Source organism: Chiloscyllium plagiosum, chromosome 21 (assembly GCF_004010195.1).
Source record: "Chiloscyllium plagiosum isolate BGI_BamShark_2017 chromosome 21, ASM401019v2, whole genome shotgun sequence".
NCBI lineage: Eukaryota > Metazoa > Chordata > Chondrichthyes > Orectolobiformes > Hemiscylliidae > Chiloscyllium > Chiloscyllium plagiosum.
The window spans coordinates 18,927,666-18,951,036 of NC_057730.1; the positions used below are offsets into that span (position 1 = coordinate 18,927,666).

Below are 23,371 nucleotides of genomic sequence, written 5' to 3' on the forward strand. Positions count from 1 at the left end.
ACATTTGCATCACACAATTGCCAGGCAATGACCTTTTCCAATAAGAGACAATCTAACAATTGCCCACTGATATTCAATGGTGTTACCATCACTGAATCCCTCACTATCAATATCTTGGAGGTTACCATTGACCAGAAACTTAACTGGATTCACCACATAAACACAGTGTCTACAAGAATAGGCCAGAGCCTGGATGGCTGCAGCTGGTACAACACTCAAGAAACTTGATGTTATTCAGGACAAAGCAATCTGCTTGATTGGCACCACATCCACAAGCATTCACTCCTTCCACCACTGATGCTTAGTGTGTAATATATTCAAGATGCACTGAAGAAATACACCAAAGATCTTGAGATTGCACCTAAACCCATAAACACTTCCGCTTAGAAGGACAAGGGTATTAGATACCTGGGAACACCACCAGCTGTAAATTCCCCTCCAAGACGCTCACCATCCTGACTTGGAAATATATCTCCATTTGTTCTCTTGTCACTGGGTCAAAGTTCTGGAATTCCCTCCTTAAGAACATTGTGGGTCAACATGTGGACTACAGCGGTTCAGGAAGATAGCTCATCACCACCTTCTCAAAGGCAGCTAGGGGCAAGCAATAAATGCTTGCCATCCAGGGATGCCTACATCTCATGGATGAATAAAATAAAATTGTGTATTGTTTTATACTAAAACACTGCCTGAGAGCACATGAAGTAAAGTCTGTGCTTATTTTCATAAGAAAATTGAGTAATCGCTTTAAAAATTAAATATGTGCATATTAAGATTGGAGGAATGGGAATAATTGGATAGTTTCATCAGAGAGTTGATGCAGGCACAATGAGTCAAATTGCCTCCTGCCAAACTGCAATTCTAAAATTGTCTTCCATAGGTATTGGCGTCAGATTGGAGGACATCTCCGTATCATTGAATCCAACAGCCAAGGAATTGTATGGGGCATTGGATATGATCACACAGCCTGGGTTTACACTGGTGGATATGGAGGTGGCTTTTTTCAAGGTGATTTATCTTAATTCTTTTCCTTTCGTTTTGTTAATTTTATTTTATAAACAATCCTCACTACCCCAGAGCTATGGTCAATGAGCTCATTACTTCTGTGTTGAATTATCTTATGAATATACTTCCAGGTTGCCTGCCCAAGTATTTCTGTAGTTGTCAACTAAGTGGTGTCATGGATCACAGTATGTATCCTCTATAAATTTCTGCTTTGCATCTTCCCATTTAATATAGCTTGCATCAGGAAATTAAGCAGAAATTCTCCTTTTATTCTGGAGATACTGTGAGCTCTTCATCAGATTCCCTACAGTATGGAAACAGGCCCTTCAGCCCAACAAGTCCACACCGACCCTCCAAAGAGTAACCTACCCAGACCCATTCCCCTACCTCTGACTAATGCACCTAACACTATTGGCAATTTAGCATGACCAATTCACCAACCTGCACATCTTTGGATTGTGGGAGGAATTCGGAGCACCGGGAGGAAACCCGCGCATACACGCGGGGAGAATGTGCAAACACAGACAGTCACCTGAGGCAGGAATCGAACACCTGGTGCTGTAAGGCAGCAGTGCTAACCACTGAACCACCGTGCCACCCCACAGTTCATTCTTCATCAGTGGTTCACTTGTGCCTTATCCAAAGATTCTGGAATTTGTAATAATTGAAAGAGCTTCAATCCTGCCCAGATGAAGGCAGTAATGTGGGAAAGAAGGTGATAGGTGTGCAAAATAACACATTTAAAGGAATGCAGAGTTCTCAAGAGAGCGGTAGAGCTGGGGAGATGAGCTTCAAAACTTTCCATCACTCCTTTTTTTGTCCTTTTTTAAAACGCTGCTTAAAACTGATCTCAGTTTTACTTTTAAATCAGCTAACATAATATTTCCTCCTCTGTGTGTCAAAACATTTTTAATAATTGCTGCTGTGAAAGACTTTGTGATATCTTAAGGATTTTGTATTAGTGCATGTTGCGTTATCGTAATTGAAAATTGACCCACCGCTGGGCAAAAAAGAAAGATCTTTTCATTTATCAATTGTTGAAAATTTATACTTGACACCATGCAAATGATCTAACTGTTGAATATCGCTGTTTTGTTTCTCTAATGTTCATTTATGCCAAGTGTCTGAAAGTCGATGAATGTGAAAGTGTAACAAACTGATTTTTTTGTTGCAAAACTACTTTTTTGATACGCCATTTTGTTTTCAGGTCTGGCTAGCAGTACAGATAATATTTATACACAAGCAGATGTGATGTGTGTTTACGTCTACGAAAACCAGCGTTGGAATCCTGTTACTGGATACAGTAGTCGGTATGAAATGAATTTCAAATGTGTCAGCAGAAAGCTTTTGTACTGAATTCCTGTTAGAATGTTGACTCTTAACAAAGATTTATTTAAAACTTAAGCTTTATTACCAACTGACTCTCCTTTATCTAACTTGCTTGTTACCTCCTCAAAGAATTCAGACAGATTTGTCTGGCATGACCTCCCTATGAACGTTGTTATGCTGACTCAGCCCATTTTATCATGGACTTCCAAGAATTCCGCAGTTTCATCCGTAATAATGGACTTCAAATCTTACCAATGACGAAAGTCAGGCTAATCAGCCTATAGTTTCCCTCTCTTCTTTAACAGAGGTGTGACATTAGCCATTTTCCAGTCCTCTGGGACCCTCCCTGAGTCCACGGATTCCTGAAAGATTCCTTGGATTCCTCCACAATCCTCCACAATCTCAGCTATCTCCTTCAAAACCATGTCCAGGTGATTGATCTATCCACCTTTCAAACCCCAATGCCTTCACCTCTGCCTCTGACTCTTGAAGTTCTGGTATGCTACTAGTGTCTCCCACTGTGAAGGCTGATGCAAAGGACTGACTCAGTTTCTTGCCTAGTTCTTTGTTCCCCATTACTACTTCTCCAGTCTCATTTTCCAGCGATCCGATGTCATATATCTAAAAATACTCTTGCAATCTTCATTTATATTATTAACTAGCTTACCCTCTTATTTTATCTTCTTCCCGAATTTCTTCATCTGCCCCTTTATTGCTTTTTTAATTGTCCTCTGCTGGTTTTTAAAGGCTTCTCAATCATCTGGCTTCACAGTAATCTTTACCACACTGTATTCTTTTTCTTTTGCTTGTATGCTGTGCCTGACTTCCCTTGTCAGTGATTGTTGCCTCATCTGCCCTTAGTATGTTTCTTCTTTCTTGAGAGGAATTTTTGCTGTGCCTCCCGAATTACGTCCATAACTTCCTGCAATTTGCTTCTTCACCATCTTCCCTGTTGTGTTCACCTTCCAATCAACTCTGGCCAGCTCCTCACTCATGTATTTGTATTTACCTTTACTCAATTGTAATGCCATTACATTGAATCTGACAAGTACCAGACAGGAAACTGCTAAATAAGGTAAGAGCTCATGGTGTTAGAGAAAAGGCACTGACATGGATAAAAGATTAGCTGACTGTCAGAAGGCAGGGAGTGGGGATAATGGGGTCTTTTTCAGGATGGCAGCTGGTGATAAGTGGAGTTCCACAGGCTCCGTTGTTTGGACCACAACCATTCACGCCATACATTAATAATCTGGACAAAGAAACTGAGGGCAGTGTTGCTGAGTTTGTCGATGAGACAAAGATAAGTGGAGGAACAGGTTATGTTGAGGAGATGGGAGGCTGCAGAAGTACTTGGACAAGCTAGGAGAGTGGGCACAGAAGTGACAGATAGAATACAATATGCACTTTGATAGGAAGGATAGAGGTGTGGACAATTTCCTTAGTGGGGAAAGGCTTCAGAAATATGATGCACAGTAGGATTTATGCCAAATGGCTTAATTTTGCTGCTATATCTTGTGGTCTTATGGATTTGGAAAATCTTTTCACCATATCAAGCATTCCCAAAATGCATTGCAGCTAATTCAGTAATTAATAGTATTATTGTAGTATAGGAAATGTTGCAGCCAATTTGTGCACAGCTAAGACTCATAAGCAAAAATGCAATAACGACTAGATAACTAGTTTTAGTTATGGTTTGAATGTTGGTCAGGCCACTAGAAACATGTCTCTGCTCTAATCAAAATGGTAGCAGTGGGACAGTGTGTATAAATTACCAGAACTGTATTACAATGTGTGTTTTTGAGCTGAAAATATGTTGAACAGTAAACAAAGTAATCTGGAAAGATTGAACAGGCTCTAGTAAAATGTAGACCGAGGGTTGACCTGATAGAGTACTTGAATATTATGAAAGATTTTGACAGCGTAACCATTGAGAGGATATTTTAATGTATCGGGGAGACCAGAAGAACAAAATATAAATATGAGGTAATCTAAACAAACCTTTTAAGGAATTCAGGTGAAACTTGTTCATCTAGGGTATGGTGAGAATTTGGAAGTCACTACAACAGGGAATATTTGACTTGAATAGTATGTCTGCATTTAGCTTGAGTAAAAGGAACACAAGGGACAAAGGAATGGAAGGATATCCTAATAAGGTGAGTGGAGGCTTGTGTGCTCCATAAACAGCTGGAACATAATACAGAAGATTATTGTCAGGTGGCAGGAAAACAACCACTTATTCTGATTTTCACATCATGACAGGCTCACTTACAATTAAGGATGGCAGCAGGCTCTTGAAAGGAATGGTGAGTGAGGGGCTTTCCATCTTGAGAGAAGCAATAGGCCTCTCTGTAACTTCACATTTAAACTTAAAAATTTAAAGAAAGTGAGGAGCTATTGTACAGACTTTCCTATGTCTACATCTGTATGCAGGAAGGTCTCATGGTCTACCTGGAGCATTGTCCCCACCCAACAAGCCTGCTGCCTGGAGCCCACCTCCAGAGACCTAAACTGGTTCTACTGCTGTTGGAACCTAGACACCAAGTGGAAAATCCCAGCAGGCCTCCTTTAATTGCACGTAACCAATTTAGCCCACTAAAAGTCACTTAGTTGGCTTGCTGCTCCCTGATCCTGTCACCTCCAAAAATATCCTGAGGTCGTTTGGAACCTAAGAACTATAATGAAAACCAGTGGGGCACTCTCCTTAGCTCTTTTTTGACTCCTATTCAGGATTCAGTGGAGATTGAAAATTCAGCCTCATTTATAATTCTGTATAATCGTTAATGTCTTAATTAAGTTGCTGTGACAGAAGGATGTGCACTACTATCAGTGGTACTAAGACTTCTCTCTCACAGGGGACTGCCAACCGATAGGTACATGTGGAGCGATGCATCAGGTCTGCAAGAATGTACCAAAGCACACACCAAACCTCCTTCACAGTGGACTTGGGTATGTAGATTTCTCTTCATATCTTAAAACCTATTCTACACTTTTCCTGTTGTTTTACGTCTTATACGGAGGGGAGGAAGAAAGACTGTCATTCATATACTTTCCTTTCTTGACTTCAGGAGGTTCCAACATACATTACAGCCAATGCAGTTACTGCTAATGTAAGAAACATGGCTGTCAGTTGGTTCACATTAACAGCTCATAAATAGTTTTGACATATTGATTATTTGTATTAGTAATGTTGTTTGACAGATGAAGATTGGTCAGAACTCAGAATAACTTTCTTGCTGTTCTTTGAAATAGAAGTCATAAAAACTTTACTTCCAACTAAGAAGGCCACTTATTCTACACTTTCCACATACCTAATCTATGTTTGTAACACGTACCTTTATAATCTGTACTCAGGTTAATTAACATGCTTCATTCACAATAACTGTAAGCACTTTGTATCACTTGTGTTTATTTTCAGGAATGTGCAGATTTTTTTTGTTGTCGAAAACCTTTAAATCATTGTGAATTTTTAAGCAGTGATTAGAAGACACGGACCACTATAAAATTCTGCCATCAGGCGTTTTATTTTTCTTCCTTCACTTTCAACTGTTCATCTTAGCTGTGAGATGTTGTCATTCGCTAAATATTGATTCCCACTCACATCTACTGGGCCAGCTGTTTCAACCATACTCAACCACTAGCGTTGAGAGGACAGCGGTTAATAGCCTGTCGCTTCTTCTATAAATTTGAATAAACCAATTTACAAAGTATGTAATAAAGCACAATTTTTAAATCCTGCTAATAATGAATGTTGATAATTTATCCCATTTGACATAAAGTCCAGTTATGTGAAACATTTGGCTTTGCAATGAGCACATGCTCTTTCGAAGCAATTAAGCAGGACTGACAGCATCTGTGGAGAGAGATACAGAGTTAACTCCAGTCCTGAAGAAGAGTCATACTTAACTCAAAATGCTAACTCTATTTTGCTCTCCACAGATGCTGCCAGACCTACTCAGTTTCTCCAGCATTCTCTGGGCTTGTTTCAGATTTCCAGCATCTGCAGTATTTTACCTTTTATTTCACACAGTTTAGAGTAATTTAGCAGGAATTTCAAAACCATGATTCAACAAAAAATGTTCTGTCGGGATTTTGCCTGCAATGATTTCCCTATCTCTATAACCTCTTCCAGTTCTATCGCCCTTCATGATTTCCGTACTGCTGCAGTTCTGGCCTCTTGCATAACTGAGTTAATTCTGTAATTGCTGACAGCTATCAGATGGTGGCAGCAGAAACCAGCACAGCAGAAGAAGAATATGGAGAAACCTCCCATGCTGTTAGATTTTAAGTTTGAATTCATTTTTTTCATGTTACCTGCTAAAAGATTAAATCTCATCCGTTGAGAGAAGCTCCAGACACACATACGCTGTGTGGATACCTTTTTCTTTGAAATCGTGTAGAAAAAATACATTTGTTTCTTCACTGGCAGGTTTCTGATTGGTATATTGATTTCAATGCTCCAGGAGGGACTGATCGGGAAGGATGGCAATATGCAGCTGACTTTCCTGCGTAAGTACTTAAAAGCAGTAATGATTACAATTGCATCTTACTTATGGTTTTGGTGATTTCTTAACTTTCGCAGTGTCTGCTGTTGAAGTACGGTGGGGTGAGTCTCCTGTCTGAATGTAACTCTCTGTTGCTTGAGAAAATGCTGAAAATTCATAAACTTCGCTTCCAGTTTCTATCCCTCCATCATTTTCACCTGGTCCATCTCCAACACTTGCCTTCCTTTCCTTGACCTTTCTGTCTACACTTCCAGCAATAGTGTGTCCACTAATATCCATTACAAGCCCACTGACTCCCACAGCTATCTGGACTACAGCTCTTCTCACCCCACGTCCTGTAAGGACTCTATCCCTTTCTCTCAGCTCCTTCGCCTCGGCCACATTTGTTCCGATGAAGCCACTTTCCAAAGTGGTGCTCTTAATATGTGCTCCTTCTTCTTCAACTGTGGCTTCCCACTTACAGTTGTTGACAGGGTTCTCGACAGCGTGCAGTCCATCTCCTGCGCCACGACCCTCACCCCCTCCCTCCCCTCCCAGAACAAGGATAGGGTCCCTCTTGTTCTCACCTTTCACCCCACCAGCCTTGACATGCAAAGAATAGTCCTCCGCCATTTTTGCCAACTCCAACATGACGCCACCACTAAACACATCTTCCCTTCCCTCCCCCTGTCTGCATTCCGCAGAGATCGTTCCATCTGGGACAACCTAGTCCACTCCTCCATCACACCTAACACCTCTCCCATCACACATGGCACTCTCCCCTCACACCTAATACCTCTCCCATCTCATACGGCACCTTCCCATCACACCTAACACCTCTCCCATCACACACGGCACCTTCCCATCACATCCATCACCTCTCCCATCACACACGGCACCTTCCCATGCAATCGCAGAAGGTGCAACACCTGCCCCTTCACCTCTTCCATGCTCACCATCCAAGGCCCCAGACACTCATTTCAGATTAACCAGCATTTCACTTGTACCTCTTTCAATTTGGATTAGTGGTGCTGGAAGAGCACAGCAGTTCAGGCAGCATCCAAGGAGCTTCGAAATCGACGTTTTGGGCAAAAGCCCTTCATCAGGAATAAAGGCAGTGAGCCTGAAGCGTGGAGAGATAAGCTAGAGGAGGGTGGGGTTGGGGAGAAAGTAGCATAGAGTACAATGGGTGAGTGGGGGAGGGGATGAAGGTGATAGGTCAGGGAGGCAGGGCAGAGGAAATGACCTGGGAGTTGCAGTGGGAGAGGGACTCCCTGAGATTCTTGTAGAGAGAGGAGGAAAACTTCTTCAAGGCAGGCATCCTTGCAAGAGGATTCGTACTAGGGTTAAAATTTGGTCTATTGCATTCGTTGCTCCCAATGTGGTCTCCTCTATATCGGAGAGACAAAACGCCAACTGGGTGATCGCTTTCCTGAGCACCTTCGGTCTGTACGCAGTCAGGTCCCGGACCTTCCTGTGGCTTGCTACTTCAACACACAATCCTGCTCCCATGCCCACATGTCTGTCCTTGGCCTGCTGCAATGTTCCAGTGAAGCTCAACGCAAACTGGAGGAACAGCATCTCATCTTCCGACTAGGCCCGTTACTACCTGCCGGTCTCAACATTGAATTCAACAATTTCAGATCATTTTTATTTCATTTATTTTATGTATTTTTTAATATATTTTTTTCACTGTTCTGTACCTCTTATTTCTTCATTGTCTGTCTTTCTCTCGCTCCCCACTCTGTCATCACCTTTTTCCTCTCCTCTTCCCCCTTTGCTTTGCTACCTTTGCTTCTGGAGCCATGACTCTCTCAGCCTCGTATAAATACCTCCTATTTCTCCCCTTTTTTTTCGCTTTGACAAAGGGTCAGTTAGACTCGAAACGTCAGCTTTTTTCTCTCCTTACAGATGCTGCCAGACCTGCTGAGATTTTCTAGCATTTTCTCTTTTGGTTTCAGATTCCAGCATCCGCAGTAATTTGCTTTTATCTCTGTTGCTTGCACTTGGTGGACAGGCAACCCCAAGTGAAAATGCCTAAAGTTTAGAGTGAGTTACCATGACATGTCACAGTAGCTAGAGCATAAGACGATCACTCCACCCCCTTTCAAACCCCCAAACAGACTTCAAACTAGAGCACTATGTATAGTTCTGAGCATTGTATGTATGCACTAACCTTGGAAGGGTTGTAATGTCAAGTCACAAGAGTATTACCAGAGCCTGAGGAGTTAAATAAGCCTTGCTTATATTCCCTAAAAGATAAAGGATTCAATTGTGAAATTTATAGAATTTGAAAGGAATTGTTACATTGTTCAATTGGTGAGAGAGTCAAGGATAAGAGACATAGCCTTAGAAACATAGATTCTAGAAGCAGGAGTAGACCATTTGGCCCTTCGAACATGCTACACTATTCAATATGATTATGGTATGATCTTCTATCTTCAGGCCATATTCTTTCTTAGATGTTATCAATATTTTTCTTGAATATATTCAGTGACTTGGCCTCTACAGCCTTCTGTGATGGGGTATTCTGCATTTTACTACCCTTTGACTGAAACAACTTTTCCTCAATTCAATTCTAAATCGTCTACCCCCATATCCTGAGGCTGTGTACCCCAGCTCTAGAATAACAAGGGAAAACATCCTCCCTGCAACTAGTCTGTTCCAGCCCTGTTAGAATTTTATATATTTTAATCAGGTCCCCTTCCACCCTTTTAAACTTGAATAAATACAGGTCCAGTTGAACTAATTTCTCCTCATAGGACAATTCTGTCATCCTTGCTATCAGCCTAGTAATCCTCTGCTACACTCCCACATGACAAGATGAACCATTCTTAGGTAGAGAGATCAAAATTTCATGCAGTACTCCAAATGTTATCTCACCAAGGCCCTGTATATTTGGAGCAAGACGTTCTTACTCCTGAAATCAAATCCTCTTAAAATGAATGCCAATTTACCCTACCTTTTTAACTGGTTGCAGTGACTAGCGTTCAAGGACATTCAGAAGCCTTTGTACATCCACACTTTCCAATATATCATCATTTAAATAATACCCTTCTTTTCTGTTTTTCACAATCTGTGTATAACTTCATACTGAGCCACATTATACTGCATCTGCTCTATGTTTGCCTACTCACTCAACTTGAAGCTTCCTTGCATCCTCCTCCCAACTGTCAAAGCTGCCCAATTTTGTGCCATCAGCAAACTTGGAAATATTGCATTTGGTTCCTTCGTACAGGTCAGTTTTATATATATTGTAAATAGCACAGTCCCAAGCACTGATCATGTGGCAACCCATTAGTTACTGTTTGCCACTTAGGAAAAGACCCATTTATTCCCACTCTCTGGTTCCTCTGAAAACCCACATTTATTCCAAGTGCTTTAGCTTTGTCTACTAATCTCTAATGGGGGACTTTGTCAAAAGCCTTCTGAAAATCTAAATATGTCACATCCACTGGCACTCCCTCATCAATTATATTAGTTACATCCTGGAAAAATCTCCAAAGAATCCCACACAATATTGTTAATTAATCCTTTCTCGTTGTACAGTACCCAGTCTAGAATAGCCTGTTCTCTGATTAGTTCATCAATGTGTTGGTCTAAAAAACCATCAGGTACACACTGCAGGAAATCCTCCTCGACAATAGCATTTCTAGTTTATTTGTCCAATCTATATGTAAATTAAAGTCATCCATGATTATGCATGCATTTCTGAATTCTTGTTTGATGTCCTCCCTTACATGTTCATCACTTATTGGGGATTATTAATAACTTTCAATAACATTTTCTGGCCTTTGTGTTTCTTAACTCCACACATCCAATTCCATATCATGATTTTTCTGAGCCAATAATCACTTCAATACTGGATTGCTTTTTTTTCCCTTTACTAACAACACTCCCCAATCTGCTTTCCCTTTTTATCTATCTTTCCTAAATATTGAATACTACTGGATGTTTAATTTCCATCCTTGATAACCCAGCAGTCATGTCTCTGAAAGCACAATTGTATTGTAGCCATTTATGTCTATTTATGTTACTAATTCATCTACTTTTATTGTGCAGACTTTATGTGTTAAGACACAAAGCCTTTAAACTTAACTTTTTAACCTTGTTGGTCATCTTAGCTTTATTTTGCACTCTGGCCAATTTGTTAGCTGCCTTTTCTTTTTGCCTTCCAATTTTTATTCTGACCTATGTGCCTTCTGTTCCTAATCTGTTTCAGTCTCCTTAGGTTCCCATCCACCTGCCATTCTCATTTCAACTCTTCATGATACCACTAGCAAGCATCACCTGAGGACTTGCGGGCGGCACAATGGCTCAGTGGTTAGCATTGCTACCTCCACAGCACCAGGGACCCGGGTTCGATTCCAGCCTCGGTCAACTGTCTGTGTGGAGTTTGCACATTCTCCCCGTATCTGCGTGGATTTCCTCTGGGTGCTCCGGTTTCCTCCCACAATCCAAAGATGAGCAGGTTAGGTGAATTGGCCATGCTAAATTGCCCATAGAGTTAGGTGCATTAGTTAGGGGGAATGGGTCTGGGTGGGTTACTCTTCGGAGGGTCGGTGTGGACAAGTGGGGCTGAAGGGCCTGTTTCCCTTCCTCACTGTAGAGAATCTTAAAAAAAAGACTTTTGCCTAAGAATCAAAGCCAGGCCATTTTGGAGAGAAATTAGGAAGTATTTCTCTGCACAAAGAAGATGATAGAAATTTAGAAGGCTTACCTACTAAAAGTACTGACTCTCATATTAATTTCAAATCTATGATCAATAGATTTCTTTCAAGCAAAGGGTATTGAACTAAAGTGGATGGAAGTAAATTAACTATGAATGGTGGAACAGGTTCAAGATTCTAAACACTTCATTCTTGTACTGAATAGATTTAATAACACAGCACAATCATCAGGTCATCACACTTCATCGAAGGAAATTTACACTCAATCAGAACCATGCTCTGAATCACCTTGTATTGCTTAATGCCATAACTGGCAGGACAAAGTAGAGAAATATTCTTCAGCAATGACATGCCTCACTTGACAGAATTCACGCAATGCAATGAGAATTGGATTTTCAAATAGTTGTTTGTGCTGACGTAATTCTCATTGAAAATTAAACTTCTATAAAGTTTATTTTTCATTTTTAAATTTTACTGTGAGATGTAGTGCATGAATGCAGGGGACTAATTAAATGTGGTCCAGTTGCAAAATGTATGTATCTTGTTCAAAATCTGGGTGTGTAGCTGGGTCCTAAGCATGAAGGATAATTGCCAGTGAAAGTTTTGATTTCTGATGCCAACATATAAAAACACCTTTTCATTTATTTTAGGGATGCTTTGATCATTTTTTAAGTACAGTTTTACAACATGTAAGTTTCATCTGTAAGATTTTTCAAGATTTCAAGTGTGAAATGAGTTTTTAACTGTGAGATGTGATGTCTTTTCAGCTCTTACCATGGTTATAAAACGATAAAAGATTTTGTGCGACGCAGACGATGGGCAAGGTAAAGATTGTAATTGAAAGGCTTTTTTTACATTAATGTTGTAATTATTTTATTTGGAAAGAAATGATGTTGTCTTGACCTGATTGAACTTTTCTATTGGAAAGTATGACCTGTACTTTTTGTTCTTTTCTTTTCTGTAGAAAATGCAAAATAGTTACGACAGGTCCCTGGTTTGAGGTTGGACCTGTTGCACTCCGGGACATTTCACTGATTCCATGTGTATCTCAGAAGGCAGATGATGCATCAGCATTGTGGGCCATTAGCAGCAAAGGAGACGTCTTGTGTAGACTGGGAATAACTAAGCAAAATGCACTAGTAAGAAAATGCATTTTGGCCTACAGTTCGTAACAAGCAAATCTCTTGTTTATCACAGTACAGTTTCTTTAAAATTTGCCTTCAACCAATAATCTAGTATACATGGGAACACAGAAACAGGAGTAGGTCATTCAACCAGTCAAGTCTTCTCTGCCATTTAATACAATCATAGCTGATCAAACTCTTCAATGCCTTTTATCTACAGTATTCCCATAAGCTTTTTGCCATTGATAATCAAAATGTATCACTTCTACTTTAAGTATACTCAAAGAATGAGCTTCCACATCCCTCTGGGATAAAACATTCCAAAGACTATCCACCTTGAGGAAAAAGATTAGTCTTCCTCTTCATTCTTATTTTTAACTCTGTCACCTATTTCTAGACTAGCCTACCAAGGAAAACACCTTACTTGAGTCTATACTGTCTATCCCTTAAAGTATTTTGTAAGAAATCAATGAGATTACATCTCATTCTTCAAAACTCTAAAGAGTACAGAATCAGTTTGCCCAATCTTTCTTCATAGAATAATCCTGCCATTCCAGGAACAAGTCTGGTGAACGTTTGTTGTATTCCCTCAGTAGCAGTAATACCCGTCCTGAGATAAGGAGACCAAAACTGTACACCGTACTCCTAAGAACATTCTACACAAACTCCTACACAATTGAAGAAAGACCTATTTACTCATTTAGTCAAATCCTCTTGCAACAAAGGCTAATATTCCATTAAACCTTCCTTATAGCTTTCTGCACTTGAATGTTAGCCTTAAGTAACTTACTGACAATGACACATAAATACCTCTGCACATCTATACTTTCCAACCTCTCATTATTTAAGAAAAACTTTACATATCTGTTCTTCCTACCAAAATGAATAACCTTCTAATTTTCTACATTATCTTCCTTCATATAGCTTTAAATCATCTGCAAATTTGGAAGTATTACATTTGATCCCCATGTCCAAATCATATTGTGAAAAAATGGGGTCCCAGTTACTGACATTGTGTGCCAATGCAAGAATGACCTGTTTATTCTTCTCTTTCCTATCTAAAGATAATTCTTAATTCATGTGAGTACATTACCTATTGTACCATGTTCTTAAATTTTGCAAATCAACCTTCCTTGGAGCCTTTTCTAAAAAGCTTTGTTAAAATCCAAATGTAATACATTCTTCAATTCCCTTTATCAATTTCATTTGAAACAACCTCAAAAATCAACAGATTTGTCAAATACAATTTCCTATTCCCCAAGTCCATGTTTTCTATGCCCAATCAGATTATATTTAACCATGTGTCCATTTATCACATCCATTATGCGATATTGGAGCATTTTCCCCACTACCAACATAAGCCTGAGGGGTCTGTAAGTTAACTGGTTTATCCCCTTGCTTCTTTCTTAAATAATGGGGTGACATTTGAAAACTTCTAATCTGCAGGAATCATTCCAGAACCTATAGAATTTTGGATGATGATTACCAAAATATCAATATCTTTATCCCACCTCCAGAGTATCAGGTGCCACAGATTTACTCATTTTTAGCCCCATTAATTTCTCCAGTGCACCCTTCTTACTAATAACTAATTGCTTTTCTTTCGTCATTCTCTCTAGTCACTTGGATCAATAATTCTGGGTGATTTATTTCATCTTTCTCAGCGAAAATAGACACAAAGTAATCATTCAATCTGTCATTTCTCTACTATTATAAATTCTCCTGAATCTGCTTTTAATTTGCTTTTGCCAAGCATTTCCTTTTTACTAACAGAAACAGAAATCATTGGATAACTTCAGCAGGTTTGACAGCATCTGTGGAGAGAAAGCTGAGCCAACATTTTAGCTCTGCTTTCTCTCCACACATGCTGCCAAACCTACGGAGTTTTTTCCAGCAATTTCTGTTTTTGTTTCTGATTTCCAAAATCCACAGTTCTCTCAGTTTTTTGTTCAGTGTTTCCTTTTTACTTCCCTTTAGCAAGTTTTTACAGTCCATTCTTATGTTATTTTCTAGATTGTATTCATATTCTATTCTTCCTTTCCTTACCAATTTCTTGTCTTCTTTTGCTGTATTCTAAAATCTTCCCAATTCACAGATTTATTACCAATTCTGGCGACTTTAAAAACCGTTTCTTTTAATCTGAGACAATCCTTAATTTCCTTTCTCAGCCACAGTTCACTGACCTCTTTTGAGTTTTTGCACCTTTAGTGAATACCTATTTGAAATTCTTAAATGACTTACTTTGATCATCTTCAAAAGAAGAAGCAAATGTGGAAGTATTAAGGCCAATGTGCCTTTTCTGCCCTGGACCGTTGAATCCACTATAATGTGGATCTTGCCCACAATGACATTTCATCATCAGAGACAAGAACTTGGAAATTACTGTTCTTCATCTCCCACAAAAAGTAACATTAGCTGAACTGTGGAGAATTTAATCCTGTGTCCTGTATTGCTCATGCCAACCACTTATCTTCCTTAACACGAGCCTCTCAAATAAATAAACCAAAACACTGCAATAACACATTTGATCATTGCTACATGTACATCCATGAGTTTTAATCCCATTGCAGATTTGTTATTCAACAAGCAATTAATTTTTTTAAATATGCCATTTAAAGCATTTTAACTGAAGATTATTCCATTTAACTGCTGCTCTTTGTATGGGAATGCACTTTCCCTTTGCATTTATAAAATATTGGATTGTGAGTTTCAAGACAGCTCAAAGGGATTCATGCACAAAATTTCTTTTAAAAGTATAATCATTGCTAAAATATAGGCAAATGCAATAGCCATTTTTGCAGGCTAAACTCCCACAAACAGCAATGTGCTCAACTGTTTTTGGTCATGCTGGTATATAAAGAAAGTCATCTTGAAGTCAGGACATCCCAAAGTGTTTTTACACAGCCAATGATCCACTTTTAAAGTGCAGTCATTTTTGTTGGAAACAGAGCAAGCTCCTATAAATAGCAATATGACAATAACCAGATAAACTGGATGTAGGTTTGCTCGCTGAGCTGGAAGGTTCATGTTCAGACATTTCATCACCATACTAGGTAACATCTTCAGTGAGCCTCTGGACGAAGCATTGCTGATGATTCCTGCTTTCTATTTATAGGTTTGGGTTTCTTCTCAAAAACTCGCTAACCAGATAAACTGTTTTAATGACATTGGTTAAGCAATAAATATCTGCCAGATCATATGAGATCACACCATCTCTTTATATTGTACCATGGGAGCTTATACAACTATTGAGTTAACAAGTTTAACATCTCTTCTGAAAGGGGGCACATGCGCTAATGCAGCAGTCTCTAAGCACTGTATGGTCATGATAGTCAGCCTAGACTTTGTACTCCAACCTGCTCAGGAGGATTGAGAAGGTACAGGGGGATGGAGGAGGAGAAATAATGAAGAAGAGCTGGAGGAGGGTACAACTAAGTATAGCTCAGTCTCAGCGATCACAAAATCATCTTCTCCCGCACTGTTCCACTTTCCCTACTTCCCTGGCTTCTGACCTGGATATAAGTGCTCCTGATGTTACTTGCCTAGCCATTCACTTATTGAATGAATTAGGAGCAGCTATCTGTATGTGGCATTGTACAAAGCAATTAATTGAATATCATAGTAATTAACTTTCTTTTCAGGGTTTATCATGGCTGCACATTGGTACAGATCAACCATTTGCATCAGTGTCTATCGGTGGCTATTACCAGGTTTGGGCCATTGCCAGGGATGGAGCAGCTTTTTACCGTGGTTCTGTCTCTCCACAAAATCCTACAGGTAAATTCATACCTCAGAGGCTGAAATCCTACAAAGTGGTCATTCTTTTTTGAGTAATTTTAGATTTATTGCATCTGGATTCCTGATACAGTCAGATTTATTTTAAAGAACTTGACAGTCTTTTTTTTAAACTTATTCATAACTAAGTTTGTGTTTGAGATAACAAAGTAATTGAAACCTACTATAATCCTGATTTTTTGGAATTCTGTTGATAAGTAGTGTAATACCCTTTTTCTTGATTTCAACAATAGTTTAGTGAGTATCACTTTGAGTCAGAACATTGTGGATTTAAGGCCCACTTTGATGACTTGAACACAGCTACCGGTGGGTGTGCTGTGTTGGCAGAGGTTCTATCTTTCAGATGAGATGCTATTCTGAAACTCCATCTGCCCTCATGATCCCACATCCACTGTTTTGAAGGAGAACAAAGGAGTTCATCATGGTGTGCAGGAGGGCCAATATTTATCTTCCAAAGACCTACCAAAAGAGATTATCTGTTCATTGTCAAATTGTGGAAGTTTGCATAAATTGATTGCCACACTTCCTGCATTGCATAGTGGCTGAACACAGAATATTTAATTGACTATACAATGCTTTCGGATAATCTGAGACTGTGAAAAATAATATATTAGTGCAAGTCTTTCTGTCTAGGGGATTGTTGGTACCACATTCCACCCCCTTCCAAACAGAAGCTGATACAAGTGTCTGTGGGCCAGACATCTGTTTATACAGTGGATGAAAATGGTAAGTTGCCTTGCTTTGTACGAACTTTCACTCTAATGAAAGGGCAATAGCAATAAAGCTATTATTTTGTGTTTGTTTAGTAACATGATTAGTATGTAGACATTTGGAATGTGAATCTGCTGATCTTGGATGTACAAGGCAGAGGTCAAGTTCAAATCCCATCATGTGAAATAGCAATGTTTTTCTAAACAGTCTGATATATTGCTATAAAAAAGAGAGTTCGAGAAATACTCTGCAGAGCTGCCAGTGTTAGTGGAAAGAGGAATAGGATTAATATTTTGGGTCAATTACATTATATCAGAATTGAGAAAAGTTGGAAATCAACATTATGCCAGTAGAGGAATGACCAATTGGAGATAAGGAGGCATGAGTTCTTAAATGATGAAGTGAATTAAAGATAATGTAAATCTAACGGGTGTGATACTGGCACAAGTAAAGAACAAAAAATGATTCCAGAAAAGGCATAAATGGTAATAACAGAATCATTAGCAATACCTGCTATCCAAAAAAAATGGAGCAGTGATTATGACCTTAAATTAGCAAACTCAATAATGAGTTTATAAAATACCTGATCAAAACATTAAGTGCTATCCCTCAATATTGCATTGAGCTGATACATTAATAAACTAGCATCTTTGAAAACTATTGGTAAAACCCAGTCAAATGTCCTAGTCACTTATGTCGTTCAGGAAATGAGTCTGCCATCTTGTCCCAGGTCTGACCCATAAGTGATTTCAGTCCTGTGCATTGGTTAGAGAACTTCCATTCAGCAACATCTTGCATTTATTTAGCACCTTTAACATAGTTAAATGATTCAAGGTACATCTAAGAAATAGTGTCAGACAAAGTATGAAACCATGACAGACAAGAAAATATTAGGATAGGTGACCAAGCATTTGAGAAGAAATGGGTTGTTTCATATCTTCGAGAGTGTGGTGTTGGAAAAACGCAGCCGGTCAGGCAGCATCTGAGGAGCAGGAGAATCAACGTTTCAGGCATAAGCCCCTTCATCAGGAATTATTTAAAAGCCTTATCCAATTATTTTCACTCCCCTATCTTTCTCCATGGACATGCAAATTATTCCCTTCAAATATTTATCCATTTCCCTTTTGAATGTTACTGAATCTGTTTCCACTACCTTTCTCGGCAGTAACATAAATAATTTTCTTTAAGTTAAAGAAAATTAAAAAGGGATCAGTAGAAAATATTTTTAATTTTGGTTTATTTACAAGACGAAGATTTTACTGAACATGATTATTCTACATGATTAAGAGTTGAGTATTGCTAAATTATTGCTGCTCTTTCTTTAGGTAATTTGTGGTTTCGCCAAGGTATTTCTCCAAGTTATCCTCAAGGATCGTGCTGGCAGCATGTTTCTACTAATGTTCGCAAAGTGTCTGTAGGTCCTCTTGATCAGGTTAGTGCTTGGTTATGTGTCAACCTCAGTTGACATTGTTTATATTCCATACCAGAAGCAGAATTCATTTAACCTCCAGAAAATGCTGGAAAACATTCCATAGGTCAGACAGGAGAGAAAAACAAAGTTAACTTTTCAAGTTGATGTCCTTTCATTGGATCTGAGTGAAATGTTCTGATGAAAGATCTTGAAATTGAACTGTTTACATCGAATTATATTGTTGTTTATAGCACAGAAATTGGCCTATCATTCCAATTGGTCTATGACTGTGTTTATGGTTTACCAAAGCCTCCTGCCACCCCACTATGACTTGTCCAAGAGGCAGTCCTTGGGGCACACCATGAAGGGTTCTATCCAGCCAACCACCAGGATTCAAAATTCAGGAAACAGAGCTTAAAGATTCTCCAAGGAGATGCGCCTCCAATCAGATGCTGTTTATCGCTTGCATTTGCTGATGGTAGGTTAATTTACAAGCAGTAAATGGGGAAGACATACAACCTCTAATTGGAAGAGCGAGTGCTGTGAAGAAAGGAGTCACTAAGGCTAGGCTGAGGCCTACACAACATGAATGACATCAGCATTAGCAGAGGTCTGCTTGAGGGGGAGGACAGAGTCCAAAGGTGGGACATCTGTCAGACGAGTGTGCATAAAATGACTCTCCTAGATGTGCGCAGGAAGTGAGGTTCCGAGTCAGCAAGCGAGTCAAAGAAGATGATTCAGTCCTTCCCATGCAAGTACCTGGACACCTGAAGGATCTCACTGAAGGTGTTGGAATGGGCCTGCAAACCTATGAGCTTTGCAACTGAAAAAGAGAGGGAGAGAATGAGTGAGGTGGGGAAGAATCATATGCAACTGAAGGAGGGAGAGGGAATGATTGAGAGAAGCTGAAGGAGGAACAATTGTGGGAAGCGAAGAGAGGGGGTTCAGTCAAGAGCGAGAAAGAGAGAGGTGCAGGTGAAGGCAAAAGGGAAGTGTGGAGCCAGGGAAGGAGGGAAAGTGGAACAGTGCAGGAGAAGATGATTTTGTGATCCCTGAGACTTAGCTATACTTAGTCCTACCCTCCTCCTTCATTATTTCTCCTTCTCCATCCCCCGTACCTTCTTATTCCTCCTCCTCTTCTTGCTCGTTTGTCAAAAGCACCTGCATAAAGCAGGCTGGAGGGTTGCTTCCCACACCCATATTTGCATGAATTCTGAGGCCAATTCAAAGTATGCACCATAAGGCATGAGAGCAAGATCAGTATTCATTAAGCTTTAGCTAGTCACCTATTCTTTCCTCTTCTCCTTCCCTGGTGAATAAGACTTTGGACATAATCTGCCTCTCATTTAGCTCTGCTTCTTAAACATGAAGGCAAAACAATTAGTTGGCTCTGCATAATAGCACGTTTTAAAGGCCAATTTAACTAATTACTCATTTTAAATTGTCAAATTATTGATTGGAATTTTATTCTGAAATTCGTATTTACTTTTGTACCTTTAGTCACTGGCCCCCAGAGTGAGAGAAAAATTAAAATATGTCTACCCTCACCATGCAAAAAAGGTTTGACAAGCCTGATCTAACCTCCTCAGCATACCTTTCTCCGTTGTTTTCATTTAGCTTCTCCTCAAATTCACTTTTGCTATTCACTTCCCCCACTCCATGTTTGTAGTAAGTTCCACATTCACACCATTCTGTGGCTATAAAGGTGTCTCCTAAATTGTGTGCAGTTTTGGTCGCCATACTATAGGAAGGACGTGGAGGCACTGGAACGGGTGCAGAGGAGGTTTACCAGGATGTTGCCTGGTATGGAAGGAAGATCGTATGAGGAAAGACTGAGACACTTGGGGCTGTTTTCATTAGAGAAAAGACGGTTTAGGGGTGACTTGATTGAGGTGTACAAGATGATTAGGGGGTTAGATAGGGTTGACAGTGTGAACCTTTTCCCGCGTATGGAGTCGGGTATTACAAGGGGGCATAGCTTTAAATTAAGGGGGGGTAGATATAGGACTGAAGTTAGGGGTAGGTTCTTCACTCAGCGAGTCGTAAGTTCATGGAATGCCCTGCCAGTAGCAGTGGTGGACTCTCCCTCTTTATGGGCATTTAAGCGGGCATTGGATAGGTATATGGAGGATAGTGGGTTAGTATAGGTTAGGTGGGCTTGGATCGGTGCAACATCGAGGGCCAAAGGGCCTGTACTGCGCTGTATTCTTCTATGTTCTATGTTCTAAATTCCCTGTTGGATTATCAGTTTTCTGTTTATAGCCTCAAATTTTGATCTCCTCCATAGGTGAAAATAATTTATCTATATTTCTTCTAGCAAAATGATAAAACTTCAAATAGGTCACCCCTCAGTCATTTCTTTCTGGTGAAAAGAGCTATAAAATGTTCAGTCATTCCTGGTTGTTGTAAGCTCACCACTCTGGCATCGGACTTCAACAGTTTTTTTGTACTTTCTCCAGTGCTTCTTTCTTCTTTTTGTAATGTGGAGACCACATTGAAGTTAGCTGTGTTTCTTTGTACACAGTTGCTGTTGACGTGTTGTGTTTTTCCAGTATTTTCTGTTTAAATCAGATTTGGTATCTAGCATATTTTACTTCTTTCTTTGCTTCCCATTGTTGCAAACATTTTGACTGCAAGGTGGAGAATTTCAGTCACATTTTTGACAATGTTCCAAAGTTCCTGACACTGCTATGATTGTTTCTAACAACTCTAAATTGTTAGCTTTACATCAGCCAGAATATAAACCGTTTTTCACCTCCAGTGCAACAATGCTAAAGTATGTTCAGAGGCATGCAACTCTTTTTGTGCTTTCAGAGGATAATGAGTAAGGTCCTTTTGCTGACAGCTCTGAACCTCTGCATCAGTAGACATAAATAGAATTGTGAAGAAAAAAAATCTCTAAGACTTTTCTGTGTCACAATTATCTGTTTTCTAGGGATACTGAGTTTAGCCCAGGTGTACAAGATGGATAAGGCATTATATTTTGACTTCTATACCTTGCTAAAACCACTTTCTCAGCACGACAGAACTCATTGCTAACCAGGGGATCTTATGAGTAAACATTCTACAAGTTCAGTTCTCTCTGCATTGTTTCTGTGATCTCCTCCTGCTATGCACCTCTCCAACATATCTCAGAACCTTCAATTCTGATCTGTTGCACATTGGGTTTCTTTCCTATTAATAATTGGACATCAGTTATCTCACTTGACTGGAATCATGGTTTCTGATACAGAGTGATGCCAACAGCCCAGGTTCAGTTGCCATACCAGCTGAGGTCGCTATGAAGGTCTCACCTTGGTTGAGGTGTGGTTGACCCTCAGATTAAAGCACCAGCAGTCATCTCTGTAATGAGAATTAACCCCTATGGTCAACTGGGACAATGGTGACCTTACCTGTCTTAATATATCTCTGTGATTTTCTGACAAACTTTGTTTGATGTGCCAGGGATATTTTGCTGCATTAAAGATGCTATATAAATACAAGTTGTTGTTGCCTGGATTTTAACATGGACTGCAGAATGGATAAACCTGACCCACTGTTTGATTAAGTAATTCCAGTGCCATATTTTCAAGGTCATCATACCCTCTCTCCAGCATTGCTGTCCTGAAATGTTGAATGAATGATTAATCTATTCAATATTTTAAATTTGGACTTTCAAACATTTCCCAAGTTGCTCAGTATACTGTATGATCTTTAAATTATGTCAAATTAAACAGATCCTATTTCTCCAGATATTTAGCACTCCCGAAACAATTTTTAGCAGTAATTCTTGAGAATGTGGGCCTTCTTGGTATTTCTATTTACTCTCAAAAAGGATGGTAAGATGCCTTCTTGAACCAAACAACTTAATGGCAATTGTAGATTATAGACCAGTGTAAATGATAGATGAGAATCAAGCACACTGAGGACCAGAGTCCGATATAGGTCCAGACCTGGGTAAAGACAGCAAGTTTCCTTAAGGACTTAAGGAATTCTTATAACTTATGCAGGTCTATTTTTATACATCTGATTTTCATTTCCTATACTTTAAGGAATGTTCTGGTCATCGGGATCAGTATATGGAGTATTATCACCGGTTACTAAGAATAGATTCTCATAGTAAAACTCCTTGTGTCCAGATCACCAGGTCACCACTTGACCTTTTGAATCTTCTATCAGTTGCCTTATAATGACTCAAGAACTAATCAGAAGAACGTTTCTCAGACATCATCTCCTCATATCCCTGAGAATCTTAAAGAATGGCCACCTGAATTCCCTTCACCACCTGAATTCCTAAGATAGCAAAAGCACAGAAACCTTTTTCTGTGAGTATCATCTGGATTCTTGGGAAGCTGTTGATTGGAAAAGATGTAAAATCAAAGATAATCTTAACCTGCACCAAGTCTCAAAAACACAGTGACTTCACAAGATTAATGTCATCCTCAGGAGAAAACTAAATAGGGATTTTAATTGATGAATTAAAAGTTATATGGAACCTATTTTAATTCATTCAAAACCAATTCATTTAGGCAGAGTTAAAATTGGTTCCTATGCTTATGAAACAAATAATACTTCAATTGCAGGTATACAGCATGCACTGATACTGAGTAATGAGAATGATGATGTCACTGTGTGGTTTGTTATTATTCTGTTCCATCAGGTCTTTTTAAATCTGCTAGCGATGTATAGAATAAATATCCAATATTATTGAATATTCATATTCTGCATTTAAAACTTCAATGAATAGAATCTTATTTAACACTTTCTGCCAGAAAGACATGAGCATAAGTATATCGAATTTACTTAACTTTTCCATTAACAGAATATACATTTGACCCCAATTCAGTATCATCTCAATTTTAAAAT

The 23,371-nt window shown here is 39.3% G+C and overlaps 1 protein-coding gene across 2 annotated transcripts in view; it reads left to right on the forward strand.

Annotated features, from left to right (window-relative positions):
- tecpr1a (tectonin beta-propeller repeat containing 1a) overlaps window positions 1-23,371 on the forward strand; it is a 74,204-nt gene that overhangs the window by 46,256 nt on the left and 4,577 nt on the right. For both annotated transcript variants that reach the window (XM_043711359.1, XM_043711360.1), the window contains 9 exons: window positions 881-1,008; window positions 2,213-2,315; window positions 5,187-5,280; window positions 6,761-6,840; window positions 12,253-12,309; window positions 12,450-12,624; window positions 16,251-16,386; window positions 17,038-17,130; window positions 18,441-18,547. In XM_043711359.1, the coding sequence (XP_043567294.1) occupies window positions 881-1,008; window positions 2,213-2,315; window positions 5,187-5,280; window positions 6,761-6,840; window positions 12,253-12,309; window positions 12,450-12,624; window positions 16,251-16,386; window positions 17,038-17,130; window positions 18,441-18,547 (973 nt within the window). The remainder of the gene's footprint in view (window positions 1-880; window positions 1,009-2,212; window positions 2,316-5,186; window positions 5,281-6,760; window positions 6,841-12,252; window positions 12,310-12,449; window positions 12,625-16,250; window positions 16,387-17,037; window positions 17,131-18,440; window positions 18,548-23,371) is intronic.